The sequence below is a fragment of the Lucilia sericata genome, unplaced genomic scaffold, assembly GCF_015586225.1.
Source record: "Lucilia sericata isolate MDLA Ls3-8-SP2 unplaced genomic scaffold, ASM1558622v1 Contig001067F_arrow, whole genome shotgun sequence".
Classification (NCBI taxonomy): domain Eukaryota; kingdom Metazoa; phylum Arthropoda; class Insecta; order Diptera; family Calliphoridae; genus Lucilia; species Lucilia sericata.
Window position 1 is genome coordinate 101,512 of NW_023995044.1, and position 17,241 is coordinate 118,752.

A 17,241-nucleotide genomic window follows, 5' to 3' on the forward strand; every position below is an offset into this window, starting at 1 on the left:
AGTTGATGAGTTTTGTATATGGGATCATTGTATGATGGGTTAAATAATTATAATAATAAACATTTGTGTATGTTTCTGTTTATTCGGAATTTGGTTAAACGACAAAAATATGTAATGATGGTGATATGATCATTTCTTTATTATAACGCCCACATCCATTTAATTAGTTGAATTGCATGAGGGTCAGTTTGCACAGGGTGTTAGATACGTTTTGTATGTATATTTAGATATAAAGCCTTGTACATATATATTGCTTTGGTTTCTTTATAAAGCGTGGTTTGTATGTATGTAGTTTTAAATATGGGTCATAATTTGCTTTAAAACGTCTTACCATCCTTTGCATCATCATATCTATTTGGTTGTACATTTTTATTTTGACAGAATTTTGCCAATTCAGATAGAGTATGAAATGATTTTTGTCTTATAAGGGCACCCGGTGATCGCAAACAACTGCTCATGGGTAGTGAAGTTTTTGTAGGTGATTTTGAATCACTATTACAATAGCACCTGTAAAATTTTTTGTTTTTTTTTTTTGGGAGGTGGAATTTTGAAAATAAAAAGTAAATGATATTAACATGAAAGAACATAAACAAATTGATTTTTAATTTTTTATATAATGGCAGAATGATGAATCTATTTTGTGGGTAAAGGGTAGAGAATCAAATGTATAATTTATATAATGGATACGATGGAGTTTTTCTGTTTTCAAATTACTCAAAATGATTTAGATTTAAAAAAAAAAAACTATTTTTCAAAACCTGTATTAATGTGCAGAATTTTTAAAACATCACGGAGAGCTTCGATTCCATATTACATAAGAAATACGCGATCCTAGATTCGCGTTATAAAACTTTAACAGAATTGAATCTTCTGTTCATTTCAGGCAGAGAACGCGATTCTAGATTCTCTATATAAAAGAAAGATCCGTGAAAACGAAGTAACTGTAACGGAGAGCTAACAGAAACTGTATATTCCTTGTGGACTATCGTAGTCTGGTGGAGTATTGGTATATGATCCTATAAGGGTTGTTGTGTTGCAACAACAAAAGGCAGATCATGGTTTAATTTGCAAACATTTGTGAAAGCGAACTATCTGCAACGGAGAGTTAACACACTGATTACATATTACATGAATGAAAGTACTCTTTGTAGACTAGGATGATAATGTAGTATTGGGATAGGATTCTATGAAGAATCTTGTTGTTCGTTACAGGCAATAAAATCGACCATAGATTCGTGATATAAAACTTTAAACTGAATCGGTGAAAGATTCAGTAACAGCAAGATTTAACAGTAACCGAGAGCTACGCTTCGATTTCAGATTATATTAAATAAACTATTCATTACGGACTAGGATGGTCATGAAGCAGTGTGATAGGATTATATTAAGATCTTCAGGAATTTTGTTGTTCGTTACAGGCAACAAACTCGACTATAGATTCGCTATATAAAACTTTAAACTGAAACGAAGTTAAACTTGCAAAAAAAGATTAATGAAAATGAATTAACCATAACGGAGAGCTACACTTCGATTCCATATTATATTAAAGAAAGCATCGGCGACTATGATGAACATGGATTAATGGCATAAGATTATATAAAGATTTTGTTCTTCGTTTAAAACGCGACCATAGGATTCGCCATATAAAACTTTAAACTGAATCGATGGAAAACCCAGCAACAGCAAGCGGAAGAGGCTGCGTTGGTGACAGTACTTGGTACAATGATTCGGGTCAATAAAATATACAAAAGCGGCAGCTTTTAAAATGAAAGAGAAAGACGTAATGCTTTAGTTAGCAATCTCTGGGAATATAAACCAACTTGGTCGTTCAAATGGAACTTAGTGTGGTAAAGTCCTCATATAAAATTAAGAAATCTAATCGACCTTAACTTTAGAAATAATTTTAATAAATATACATAGTTTTAATTTCGATTTCAATATATAGTTTTAATTTCCCTTTCAGTTCAATTCATCTTAAGATCCTGAGGGAGGAAAAAATAACACAGAACAACGAACAAATTTAAAGAATCGAAGACTAAGTATAGTTTTCTAAAGGATTAAACTGCGCTGAATTCGAATCTTAAGATATTTCCAAGAACAGAGAAAATATAACCGAGGTTAAACCTTTGCTTTAAAGCTGACATATTGGACTTTCATATATCATACCTAAACTTATCAACAAAGGCGTTTTCGCGCTGTTGATAAGTTTAAAAAAGTTTACTTTGTTGTCTGTAATTTAAAAAGAGTAAACTACTGTTTTATTTTATGAATTAAATTTGGGTCAATGATACTTAAATGTAAACATTTTCTGAATAAAAACCCATAATCTAGCAACGTTTTTTAAGTAATTCCACCCAAACAAGAAAATACTTAATGTTTTTTTTAACAATAGTATAAATATTTAAAAACTTCCTATACACAATAGTAACCAATTTAAATATCTAATCATTGTTACCAACAACAGCAACCATTAAAAGACAACCCAAAAACCGCTTATCCTCACAAAAACACTTAAATAATTTCTAGAAACATTTAATCTAAAACTTTCCTATTTCTCTAATCGTTATTTTATACAATTTAACTACCTGGTCATTGTCTCCTTGTTAAACTAAAGTGTATTTTTATTAAGCAGGTCCTTTTTTAACATCATACATATTTAAAATCTCATTTTCCTGCTAACGATTTAAATCCCTGTACATGTTCATTCCCAGATAAAATCCCATACTTAAGGGGTTTGCTGCTGAAAAACCTTTAATATAATACTAATTCACACTTTACTACTAAGAGACAAACACATCGTAAAGACCATGTAATAACAATAACAACAAAATACTCATATAAATAACAGCAACAACATTTAAAAGGAAACCTCTCCAAATAAAAACGTAAGGAACTGGTTAATATCTACTCATACCTTTACACAATAAAGGAGTATCTTTAGCCATAACGAAAAGTTAAGGTGTCAGTTTTTGATCAGTATTTATCTCAAATGTCTAAAGTTACTTTCACATCTATAAAATATTTTACGAAAAAGACGTAACCACTATTTTCTTTTTGGAAATGTTTTTTGATCTTATATTTTTTATAAACGCAAATAATGTCGAGATCAAAAAGTCACACTATTGCATTAAAATATTTGGTAGTGTGAACCGGGCATGGAAGATTTAATACTTTAGTACTTTTTCAGCACTTTTTAAAAATACCGCAGTACTGCCACGACATATTCGGTAGTTTTTCTAGCCTATAAGCATAGACTATTCTATAGTTTAGTCTATAGACTATATATTATAGTCTAGTCTATAGACTAATCTATAGTCTAGTCTATAGACTATTCTATAGTCTAGTCTATAGACTATTCTATAGTCTAGTCTATAGTCTAGTCTATAGGCTAGTCTATAAACTAATCTATAGTCTAGTCTATAGTCTAGTCTATAGTCTAGTCTATAGTCTAGTCTAGTCTAGTCTAGTCTAGTCTAGTCTAGTCTAGTCTAGTCTAGTCTAGTCTAGTCTAGTCTAGTCTATAGTCTAGTCTATAGTCTAGTCTATAGTCTAGTCTATAGTCTAGTCTATAGTCTAGTCTATAGTCTAGTCTATAGTCTAGTCTATAGTCTAGTCTATAGTCTAGTCTATAGTCTAGTCTATAGTCTAGTCTATAGTCTAGTCTATAGTCTATAGTCTAGTCTATAGTCTAGTCTATAGTCTAGTCTATAGTCTAGTCTATAGTCTAGTCTATAGTCTAGTCTATAGTCTAGTCTATAGTCTAGTCTATAGTCTAGTCTATAGTCTAGTCTATAGTCTAGTCTATAGTCTAGTCTATAGTCTAGTCTATAGTCTAGTCTATAGTCTAGTCTATAGTCTAGTCTATAGTCTAGTCTATAGTCTAGTCTATAGTCTAGTCTATAGTCTAGTCTATAGTCTAGTCTATAGTCTAGTCTATAGTCTAGTCTATAGTCTAGTCTATAGTCTAGTCTATAGTCTAGTCTATAGTCTAGTCTATAGTCTAGTCTATAGTCTAGTCTATAGTCTAGTCTATAGTCTAGTCTATAGTCTAGTCTATAGTCTAGTCTATAGTCTAGTCTATAGTCTAGTCTATAGTCTAGTCCATAGACTGGTCTATAGTCTATAATAGCTATTTCAGAATTTAAATTTTCAATGCCTGTTGTGAACGTGCTTTAAAATCACACTTAATAGGATACTTAAGTGTTCCCCAGTAATACAGAGAAGTAGTTAATCGTCTAATGTTTGTCCCTTAGTAATCTGTGTAATACTTTAAAAAGTATTGCAGAGCATAAAGAATATCAATTGTCAATTTGTAATCGAAGTAATGAGCGGTATTCATCTGTAAGGGGCTAATTAACTTGTTCATAGGACAAGTTCTTGGTAATTAACTTATGTAATTACGTAATCTGTAAACCCCGTACTGTAGGGTGTTAACAACACATATTATTACATAATAAAGGTTTAATAAAAAGAACATATAAACAAACACAGTGTGATAAAGATAATTTAAAGAATAAAAAAGTTGAACTAAAGGAAAAACACAAAATAAAGAAAAATAAGTGAAGAAAACACCTACTACTATTCAGGTACGGCATTGGTTTACGTATTGTAGCTGTACGTAAACGTGTTGTACCATATATTCCTTGGCCAACACTTTTAGATAAATCCTCATAAATGTGATTTTTACGATTATTACTTTGGACATAATAAAGATTATCCATATCATCTTGAGTTTCCTTAATATGACTGGACACAGAAGAACAAGAAGAAGGATGTGATGAAATGCGTGGTGGATTTTGCTGCCGTTTAAGTTTTTGTTCCTGTTGCAATTCGTTTAAATATTTGCGACAATATGATTCTGGTATTTGTAGCAATTTGCAAGCTTTACGCGGTACCTCACCTAGGGGCATAGCAGACATTAAATCCTCTATTTGCTGTTGATTACGAGCCCCACAGGTGTAGTAATCGTTCATGTTGGGCGTTGTTTGGGGGGGAGTATCTTTGAAAAGTTGTTCACTAGTTTTACGTGTTATTTGTATATCGTTAGAGTTTTCTGAGTTCTCGTTTTCATCATTGGGAAATTTTTCATATTTTCTTGTACGTTTATGCAAAGGTGTATTAAATTTAAACGGTGAAGTGTCTAGATTGGCTTGATTTAGTTTTCCTTTGAGCAGGCGAAAGGAAGAGCGCATAGAACGCGTGCGCCGTAAGCTTGTAACACTGACCGTACGCGGATCTTTACTGGCGAGTATATACGAACAACGATTAGCTTTACGACGTTCCATTTTGTTAATAAGGGGTTAGTTTTGTTTTTTCTTAAGTTTTCTTATTTTCAATTTTATGTTAAAGGGGATTAAAAGAAAAACTTTTTTATTTTCATTTAAAGGGTTAAATCACTTTTGTTTCTTTTTTATATTTATTTTTTTTATTACAGAACATTCTTTATATCACTGGTAAATTTTCACATTTTTCACTTTGTTTTTTAATTTTTTCGTTCATTTTTCAAACATTCTTAACTGCCATCGTCATACGCTGTTTCGAAACAAAATTAAACTGATTCCATTGTCAGACGTGATTGCGTTTAGCTCTCAACCCCGTGTTTCTTTCAGTGATGTTAAAATGTGCATGTTGTTGTTATTATTGTATTTGTAATCCCGTTTGGCCTGCCTGTCTAGGCAACCATCAGCAGAGGTGAACCTTTTGTGCGAGAGTGTGTATGTGTGTTTTTCATTAAGTGTTGTTGTGTTGCATGCTTTGAGGTAAAATAGACAGACAGTTTTACGGAAACAACCATACAAGGGATGAGTTATGGACATTTTTCATTTATACTATATACAAAAAATAGTACTTTTGATCCATTATTGTATCAATATTAAGAACATAAGATCATGGAAAGATCCTTAGAGTTCATTTCTCAGAAGCTATACATAAACTTAAAAATTGATACCTTAAAAACTCAAAAAGTTGATTAAACTTAAAATTTTAAAAAATGTACTTTTGTTACAATTTACAGTTCAACACTGATCTCTACATAAGCTACCCCTCTTTTGCCATACACATAAAAAACAAAAAAGGACAGCTGTCCATGAAAGTGCTTATGTGTCAGAGTAAATCTGTGTGTGTGTTAGTTAAAAGTGTTTAAAAACGAATTTGAAAAGATTTCCCCTGAGTACATTTCATTTAAAAATCCTGTAAATTCACATTTAACGTTTGTTAGTGTTTCTTAGTTGTAGTTGTTTATGACTGTAGGTATGAAGAGTATAGGACATTTTACTCGTATCCTAATTGTATTATTTTTTAAATTTTTGCTTGTAGCAAAATGGTAACATAATGATCTTGTACTTAATTAGTAATGTCATTTTTTTTACCAGGAAAGTAAACAAGGAAAAATATCATATTATCACATTATACGTAATTTCTCACCTTAAAATGTTGAGGTATGATTAAGGAAGTAGAATACATTTGCATAAATATATGTATAACGAATGCTGTTTGTTATAAAACGTATTCTCACAGAAATTATTCTTTATTAAGAAATTCTTTTTAGGATATCAAATGATCGATAAATTCCTAATCTCAATATGTTTACGTAAAGGGTTAATCGGTTTTGAGTGAGCCTTTCTTAAAGTACATAAGCTTTCAAGAATATCGCGAAAGTGTTTCTAATGATTTGTTTTTGTTGTAAAGAAGTTTTGACAGTTGTGAATCATCTACCGATGACGATATGCAAAAGTTTGTGTAAATTGTTCTAGTCCAGTCTATAATATATATTCAAGACTATAGTTTATTATAGTGCAGCCAATGGTCTAGACTATTGTCTGTTATACAGACTATAGACTAGATTTTGTGCTGGTCTACACAAGGAAACTTAATTAAGAAACTTTTTCTTAATTCTGTTTTAAAGTTTCCTTAATGTCTACACATAGAAACATTTGTTTCAGCAACTACGTGTTAATTGCAGAAACCCCGTAACGCGAGAGAGATGAATGATATTTCTTTCTCTCACACACAAAATCAAAAGTTTCCTAGAGGCTATTGTCCAGAATGTAGGCTTAAGTCAAAAATATATAGGCAAGGCTATACTTTGGACTATGTATACAATACTATATACATTACTCATCGTATAGAGGGTACCGAGTTAAAACCAAAAACATGGACTCGCCACAACTCGACATCGATCTCAACAACTAGGCCTTTACAGAGTCTTGGACTGCAATGTACTGAAATATATGATCATCTTTGGTTTCATTGTAGAATTATGTCATACAACTCATCAAACAGTCGATCTTTTGCTCACTAAGTTCGGAAATCGTGTTATATGTCGTCTGGGCGATATCGATTTGCTGTGATTTTGCCCCCTTTGAACTTAGATTTCCGTGAGTCTGATGCTATGTGAAGCCAGAAACGATTCACACCATTAAAGCTAACATTGCCGAAGCCGTTTATAAGATGGAACCAGAGACCATCAACAAAATGCAGACCAGCGTGATAAAATGTCATTACGTTTAGTTAGAGTTCGTTAAAGTTTAAAGAGAAACTTATATTCGGACCACCTTTTATACAAAGAACAATCGATCTATACCGTAGTTTAAAAACTGTAACAGGTTATATTCGGGGAGTAGAAGTTAAAAACTTTTCTACAATGTTTGGCCATATGGAACCTTACGCACGTACTGGCTGACTAGCTAGATCGGGAGATATGGGCGGGGATCTTGTTCCATTGTACCTGGTTCCGTACAATAAGAAAAAACTTACGTGCGATTTAATTGCCCTTTTTATTAAATAAAAAAAAAACTATAAAAATTCCTCCTACAATCAATATCACATCCTTTTGTTAGCATTGGTGTTATTGCTAAAGGCTCTCAACCCACCCGACCGTGTTTTCCTAAGGCCTATAAAGTTTATAAGAAAACCCTATCACACATTACCTTACCTCTGTCCCTGTAGTTCTACATAATCAAAAGAGTATCACACTGTCATAATTTCAATTTCAAAATTATATGTATTATAACAAAATCTCTTCAGAAATACATTTCATTATTTCTCTTAAATTTAAAGTAAGTAAATTATTATGATAATAGATAAATTATAAAAGAAAGAGTAAAAAAAAAGTATCATTCTCATTTACCTTAAACAACAGAGAAAAGCTTCAACAATTCAAATCAAAACTCACTAAAAGAGTAAAGCAACAAACTTTCTTTGTTGTTGTAATGTTTAATGAAAAATGAAAAGAATAAATCAAAATTATCAATGAGCGAGTAATTACTACTAAAATATTAACATCTTATTGGAATAATAAAACAAAAGGAACTAACAAATTGTAACTTACAGTAGGGTCTCGATTCCAATGCTGAAGGCCTTCTGCTTGATGATTTTAGAGTCGATTTACACCGTATTTGTAATGTTTATATTAAGATGTTAATTTTAGTATTAATTTTTACTTAGTTAAATTATTTAATAGTTAGGAAAATTTAATTATAAGTTAATTATAAGTTATAATTAATAGTTCTTAAAATTTCATCAGATCATGTTTTAATTTAGAAAATATTAATATAGGTGTTAGTATATAGAATTTTGATTTAGTCGTTTTTAATGTTTGAAATAACAAATGATCATATTGTTCGGTATTTGTTTTTAAACTTTAATGGACATATTATTTCAAATATTAGATACGATCATTAAGCTAAGTTTAATTGTTGTTAATATTAAATAGTTGTTAATATATTGATATAAATTTAATTTTTCTGGATTTTAAGATGTGATTTTAATAATGAATTGTTAAAATTTGAACTTCTTAAGATAGTTTATAAGCCGTAATTATAATTTTAGAAGTTAGTTGTAATTTGGAAAGAAATTTATTCTGTTGTTAATTGGTAATTTTGAGTCTCTAAGTTAGAATATTAGGAAATTTGTTTATGGGTTAGACTGAATCATTGTAAGGTGTATTATTTTCTGGATTTCTGTTGAATACTTCTATGATTTGTGTCCAATCCCGTTTTGATCAATGAAATTTTGGTTTTGCTGAATTATTACTAAGCACTTTGTTGTCCATGCGGAACAGATTCAAGGCATGTAAAACTACTAGTTGGTGGCCACATCAACAGATTTTGAGGCAACACTCAAACTGGTTACTCTCGAGTAAGTGACTGGTGTTTGGGACACGTTGTCCCAAATCTTGGTCCAAGATAAATAATATTTACTCGAGAGTATAGTATAATAATCCTTTCTGTTTATAATTGTAAGGAAAGATGTAATTTTCCTTTCGAATATAGAGATTTAGAAATTTCTTTTAAAATTGTAAAAATTTGTAAAATTATATACAGCAAATTATCTTTTAAACTTTATTATTTAGTATATTCTGTCTTTTTAAACTTTATACAATTCAGAATTTTCAGAGAAAACCACGTTTTCTTACTATTATCACTTTTCCCACAAATATTTGCCGATGTGTGTGATTTCACTGCTGGATTTAAAAAGAACGAACAAATGTATTTTACTAAAAAGCCAACCAGTTCAGATAATTGTAAGCTTATTATCATGTATATCTGATAATATGCAAATATTGTAAGAAAAGCTTTTATTTTTTCCCTATGAAAATAGTAAATGTTTAAAAGAGACAACAATATAAGATTATATCTCTCTCATATCATGTATACTTTGCTGAGAATATATACATGATCGAAAATGCTGAAAAACGCAAAGAAGAATAAAAAGATCATAAAACCACATTGGTCCAGTGTAATATTGAAAGGTACTTAATAATGCATTGTTGCATTTGTAAGTACTTAATATTATCACTTAAAATGTTAGGGAAGTATTCTCATCGACATATACCTAATTAAATTGATGTTAAAAAGTCAAATTAAAGTAAATTTTTAAAATTAAATTGAAATAAAACTGCAAAGGAGTAGAAATTATAAAATTGTCACATTACAAAACAGGTTATGGAGAATTATTTTCGAATAATGAAACATAAGCTGAAGACAACAATTTTATACAAAAATTTTGTTAAATTTTTCGAAATTGGGTGTTAAATGTAGTTTAAATTGGTTTTATTAAAATGCAAAATTGAATATCTTTTAATTAATTGAAGTTTTCCCTCTTTTTCTTTAGTAAAATTATTTTCGAAAACAATTTTGATTTAATACATATTTATCAGGTGTGATCAGGATCTAATGTCCTTGGCATGAAATTTGCCTAAAGGCTTGCCTTTCATGTCCTCTAGTTCATAATAACACGTCCCATGTTTGGCTTTAACTCTGGCTTTCTCAAATTGATTTGCTAGTTTGCTGTTATAGTGTTCAGCTGCTTTAGACTGGGAAAAGTTTCGTCTGTAAACAATTTGTCCGATATCAAAACTTATAGGTCGAGATCTGAGATTATAATATTTTACGTTTTTGTCATAGGATCTACGTATGTTCTCTCGCGCCTTTTCCCTCAAGAGCTCTAATTTTTCATCATGTCTTAAATCTGCAGGTGTTTCTAAAATATTCAGATTTCGCAATAGGGAATAAGATTTGCCATTTGTTAGCATATTTTGGCCGAATAATAGGAAATAAGGGGAATATCCTGTGCTGATATGTACTGAACTCCGTAATGCGCAACTAATTGCGGATAGTTTTGCGTCCCAATCCTTTTGAGAGGGTTTAACATAAGCTCTAATGGCGGCTAACACTGATCTATTTACTCGCTCACTGGCGTTTGCCTGAGGCGAATAAATGGCAGTAAAATTGTGGAAAACTCCATACGATTCCATGAATTCTTTGAACAAGTTGGATTTGAATTGTACACCATTGTCCGTCGTGATTGACTCCGGGACACCAAATATATGGAAAATTCTCTTCTCTAGAAATTCTATGATGACATTAGATGTAAATTTTTTTATTGGCTCGAGGAAATGAAATTTGGATAAGTGGTCCAACACTATAATTATGCCTACGTTTCCTGAAGAAGACCTAGGGTAAGGCCCTAGCAAATCTAAGTAGAGTTTTTGAAAAATACGTACAGATGTTGATGGCTGACCCATAGGTGGTCTTAGACATTTGTTCGAAGCTTTTGTTTGCTTACAAATTTCACAAGCGGATACGTAATCTGCTGTTTGTTTTGCCATTTTTGGCCAGAAAAAAAATGTCTTAAGTCGACGTAACGTTTTTCCAACTCCGCCATGTGAACACAACGGGTGATCATGAGCTCTTTTAATAAGGTCATTTGTCATCGAAGCTGGGACCCAAAGTTTCCAGGAAAATTCTTCCTGTAGCTCATCGCCTGTCGCATATTCACACCTTTTATATATAAAACCATCAACAATTTTGAAATCTAGAAGATATTTACTTTTGGTTTTTAGTTTTTCAATTAAGGAGAGATATTGCGTAGATTTGAATTCGTCAGATTGCATATCAATTTCGATAGAATTTTCAATTTCATCTACAAACAGTTTGTCTAAGTTTAAGTTTTCAATAAAAATTTCGTCGTTGTTTTCAGAATGTATTCGCGATAAAGAGTCGGGAACTATATTTTGACTACCTTTTCTATGGCGTATAGTGAAATTAAAGCCTTGTAACTTCAAGGCCCATCGGGCTAAGCGTCCATGTAAGTCTGTCTGATTCATGAGCCATTTTAGTGAAGCGTGGTCTGTTATGACTTCAAATTCGTGACCTTCTACGTAAGCACGAAACTTTTTGATAGCCATAACAGCCGCCAGACATTCCTGTTCAGAAACAGTATAGTTTTTCTGTGCAGGTGTCAACTTATGGCTCATAAATGCAATCGGTACTTCGTCCATGTCGTCATTTCTCTGAGCGAGAACAGCCCCTATCCCATATTGGCTCGCATCACACTGGATGGAGAACGGACGTGAAAAGTCTGGGTTGTGCAGTACAGGTGCAGAACAAAGGGAGTTTTTGAGCTCTTTAAATGAAGATTTTGCTTCATCAGACCAAATGAACTTTCTGTTCTTCTGTAACATGTCCGTCAAAGGTGTCGTCAGGGTTGCAAAATTTCGGACAAAACGTCGGTACCAACCACAAATACCTAAAAATCGTCTAAGTTGTCGTACGGATGTTGGTAAAGGAAATTCACGGATGGACTGTACTTTGTCCGGGTCTGTCTTTATGGTCCCATGGCCGATGATGTGTCCTAAATATTTTACTTGCCTAAGAAGAAACTTACTTTTTTCTATATTAATTGTCAAGTTAGCTTTTCTGATACAAACTGCTACTTCATGTAATAGTAAGACATGCTCATCAAAAGTTTCCGTGATAAGGAGCAAATCGTCTAAGTAAACAAAGACTTTAGTACGCAAATGAGCCGGAATCACTTTGTCCATAAGTCGGGACATCGTCTGTGGCGCGTTGCATAAACCGAAGGGCATAGTGACGAAATGATACAAAGGTCGACCAGGTACAGTAAAAGCTGTCTTCTCCTTTGACCTTTCATCCAATGGAATTTGCCAGAAGGCATCCTTTAAGTCAAGACTCGAAATGAATCTTGCTTTTGGGAGCCGACTGAGAATTCCATCGATAAGAGGCAAAGGGTAAGCATCTTTAACTGTAACGCTGTTGACCCTTCTAGCATCCAGACACATTCTGACCTTGCCAGGTTTTTGCACGAGAGCCACAGGCGATGACCACGGACTTTGGGACTCCTCAATGACTCCTAATTGGAGCATTCGGTCGATTTCTGCAAATAAAAGTTTTTCGACAGCGGGCGATATTGAAAAATGTCTTTGTTTAATAGGTTTGTTATCTGCCGTGTCTATACTATGAGTGACGAGATGTGTTCTCCCTAATCCTTCTTTGGAATAGGACGGAAACGAATTAATTGCTGCCTCAAGTCTTGATTTTTGGTCTTTGTCTATTAAATGGAAATTTTCATCAACTTTTACCTCATCAACATTTGTTTTTGAAAATTTGTTGACACTGTCAATAAATAAATCCTTGGCTAGACCAAAGGTCTTAACAAAGTCAACGCCTAAATACAGGTTTTCGGTCAAATGTGGAATTATCAAAAAGGTTAATGGTTTAGTTTCCTCTCTAAACGTTACTGATGTTGTCACACTACCAATAGCAGAATGATTTGTGCCATCAGCAGTCTTCAATGTAATTTTAAATTTCCTAAAAACGTTATTCTCATTCTCCAAAAATTTTCTAGCATAATCGCCAGCGAAACACGAAATTGTAGCACCAGTGTCTATTAAACCGACTATATTTTCATTGAAAATTCGAACAGTGGTAAATGGTCGTATATCAAATTGATTTACACTAGATACAATAGCTGAACAAAAGTATTTCCGGTTTCTTATAATCTTTTTAAAATATTCTCTCAATCTTCTAGTACTTCTTCTCACTTTTTTAACTACACTATTTCCTGATTCTGTAATTTCTTCACTAAAAATTTTCAATTTGGCCTCGTTGTATTCTTTAAGTCTCACATGAAAGGGTTTTAAATGTTTTGGAATGATATGTTCGTGTAAAGGTTTGTTAGAACTAGATATAAAATGATCGGTTTGACAAGCAGAAGATTTTAAATTTGGGTTGCTTTGGATTGAAACGGTTTTTGTTTCGGGTGGTTTTGGAAGTTTTTTGAAAACTTGTTGCACTTGCTACAGTTAGGTTTGAATACATTAGGTGCACCACACCCGTAACAGAATATTCTCCTTTCACCTAAACAATCATCGAACCGATGTCCTTGTTCTGAACAATTCCAACAAATAACTTCCTTTATTTCTTCTATTTGAGCTAATTCTTCATCTATAATAGAAGCTTCAATTTCTGATACTATCTTGCGAGGATTGAAGTTACGATTAGATCTACGAGAGTCTAATTCCTCATCAAGAATCTCATGTTTGCGTACAAACTCTTTTAATTGAGAAATTGTTTCAATTTCAAAATGTAGTAACTCTTTGCGAACTTCTGGTTTTAAATTACGCTTAATTATTTCAATCAGTTCAAATTCATTAATAGGATTCTGTAAACGATCAGTAAGTTGTAAAATTGAGTCATAATACGTATCAAATTTTTCTCCTATCCTTTGCTTTCTGTTTCGTATTTGCTCTTTTAAGTCAAAATCAGTTCTGCGATCTCGAAATTGGTTTTTAAGTTCAAAACACAGAGTTTCCCAATCTAACCTATTGGCTGTGCGATGGAATCGCCAGAACCAATCTATTGCTTTTCCACTAAAAAGCAAATGGATATGTCTACATAAAATATCGAAATCACCACGTAAACTTTGAACTGTAAGTGCATGCACTCTATATATAAAATTATCAACAGACAAGCCATCCTCATCTTGGCCACTAAACTTTAAATGCCATCCTGACATAATATTTGAAACTTTATCTGTAGTAAGATCGAAATTTTGATTAAATGGTGCTCTTCTAATATTTTGTCTATTTGTTGCATTCCTAGTCGCGTTAGAATTGATATTACGATTGCCTAAACTTTGTCTAGCAGTATAAGTATGTGCCATGTTATTATTATTTGGATTCTGAGAATTTTGTCTAGTATAAATTTGGTTATCAAAACTAGGTCTAAAGGTTGGATTCCGATTTAAATTCAGTGAAGACAATTGACTTCTAACAGCTTCATTGATTAGAAATTGAAGGGTACTATCAGATATGTTATGAGTATCTTGATTTGGGGGTAAATTTTGTGAATTTAAGTTTTGTTGAGAAACATTGAGCAAACTATCTAATGAGTTTATCTGGTTGTTTCTATTGAAAATTGGTGTCTGTGCTGTGGTATTGTCCATCAAATTACGTCTAGCTTTTCTATTTTGAGTTGGAGCTTTGGGTATAGCACCTTGGTTAGTGTTGATATGAACATTTGAAGGAGTTGGTGTAGCATTAGGCTGTTTATCAGTCTCTTCTAAAATGTTATGAGATTTCAATTTAGTTTGCCTACAGGCCTTGCCACATATAGGACAACCTTGGGTTTCCTTAAGTACATTCACTATACATTCCTTATGGAATATGTGATTACAAGGGGTAGAAACTACAATGTCGTCGATCTCATAGTCCTTTTTACAGACTGAACATTGACGAACATTAGTTTCGTCTATTGAAGAAGCAATATTCTCATTACTGTGAATGAGGGACATTTCAAGTAAACTATATATTCAATATATGATATCTGTAGAACTCATCGGAACTACGAAGTAAGGATGTGTGAAAATAAGTAAAAACAATTTGGATCTGATATAAAAAAAATTAGGTTTTGGGATTTGAGTAATACGCTAATTGAAATATACCCTCAATTAAGAATGAAAAGTGGACGAATTGGCAAATTTTCAAATCTATCAAAATCGTAATTCCAAAGCTTTTCTTTCTAAATCAATGAATATATCCAATTAACACATTAAACAAACATTAAGATAGATTTTTAGAAAATATTTCACTAAACAGAAAGGAATAAATATAAACTGGGTAAACAGTGGACTGCAAAAGGATTATTGAAATCTATTTACAATAATTCCAACCATACTCTGAATATATTTCATTCTTGGTCTAAACCAACAAAATAACAAACACTATGTGAAAATATGTCTAAAAATAAATCTATAAAATTTATATATTTTTTTTTTGAAACAAAATTATATTATGATGTTTTTGTAGAGATCTCAAAACGTATGGAACTATTTTGTGAGGTGTTGAGAAATAACAAAATGTATTTTGAATTTCCAATGTTTTGAGGGCCCCACGTTGGGCGCCATTTTCTATTGTAACAGGTTATATTCGGGGAGTAGAAGTTAAAAACTTTTCTACAATGTTTGGCCATATGGAACCTTACGCACGTACTGGCTGACTAGCTAGATCGGGAGATATGGGCGGGGATCTTGTTCCATTGTACCTGGTTCCGTACAATAAGAAAAAACTTACGTGCGATTTAATTGCCCTTTTTATTAAATAAAAAAAAAACTATAAAAATTCCTCCTACAATCAATATCACATCCTTTTGTTAGCATTGGTGTTATTGCTAAAGGCTCTCAACCCACCCGACCGTGTTTTCCTAAGGCCTATAAAGTTTATAAGAAAACCCTATCACACATTACCTTACCTCTGTCCCTGTAGTTCTACATAATCAAAAGAGTATCACACTGTCATAATTTCAATTTCAAAATTATATGTATTATAACAAAATCTCTTCAGAAATACATTTCATTATTTCTCTTAAATTTAAAGTAAGTAAATTATTATGATAATAGATAAATTATAAAAGAAAGAGTAAAAAAAAAGTATCATTCTCATTTACCTTAAACAACAGAGAAAAGCTTCAACAATTCAAATCAAAACTCACTAAAAGAGTAAAGCAACAAACTTTCTTTGTTGTTGTAATGTTTAATGAAAAATGAAAAGAATAAATCAAAATTATCAATGAGCGAGTAATTACTACTAAAATATTAACATCTTATTGGAATAATAAAACAAAAGGAACTAACAAATTGTAACTTACAGTAGGGTCTCGATTCCAATGCTGAAGGCCTTCTGCTTGATGATTTTAGAGTCGATTTACACCGTATTTGTAATGTTTATATTAAGATGTTAATTTTAGTATTAATTTTTACTTAGTTAAATTATTTAATAGTTAGGAAAATTTAATTATAAGTTAATTATAAGTTATAATTAATAGTTCTTAAAATTTCATCAGATCATGTTTTAATTTAGAAAATATTAATATAGGTGTTAGTATATAGAATTTTGATTTAGTCGTTTTTAATGTTTGAAATAACAAATGATCATATTGTTCGGTATTTGTTTTTAAACTTTAATGGACATATTATTTCAAATATTAGATACGATCATTAAGCTAAGTTTAATTGTTGTTAATATTAAATAGTTGTTAATATATTGATATAAATTTAATTTTTCTGGATTTTAAGATGTGATTTTAATAATGAATTGTTAAAATTTGAACTTCTTAAGATAGTTTATAAGCCGTAATTATAATTTTAGAAGTTAGTTGTAATTTGGAAAGAAATTTATTCTGTTGTTAATTGGTAATTTTGAGTCTCTAAGTTAGAATATTAGGAAATTTGTTTATGGGTTAGACTGAATCATTGTAAGGTGTATTATTTTCTGGATTTCTGTTGAATACTTCTATGATTTGTGTCCAATCCCGTTTTGATCAATGAAATTTTGGTTTTGCTGAATTATTACTAAGCACTTTGTTGTCCATGCGGAACAGATTCAAGGCATGTAAAACTACTAGTTGGTGGCCACATCAACAGATTTTGAGGCAACACTCA

The 17,241-nt window shown here is 31.7% G+C and overlaps 1 protein-coding gene across 14 annotated transcripts in view; it reads right to left on the reverse strand.

Annotated features, from left to right (window-relative positions):
* The window catches only part of LOC119609844, a 57,523-nt gene that overhangs the window by 15,386 nt on the left and 24,896 nt on the right, over positions 1 to 17,241 (reverse strand). For 10 of the 14 annotated variants that reach the window (XM_037964822.1, XM_037964820.1, XM_037964819.1 and 7 more), the window contains exon 3: positions 332 to 507. In XM_037964822.1, coding sequence (XP_037820750.1) covers positions 332 to 507 — 176 coding nt within the window. Of the gene's footprint in view, positions 1 to 331; positions 508 to 4,576; positions 5,748 to 8,329; positions 8,381 to 9,415; positions 9,567 to 17,241 lie in introns of those variants that run through there. The other 4 variants (XM_037964816.1, XM_037964817.1, XM_037964829.1 and 1 more) reach the window with 4 other exon arrangements.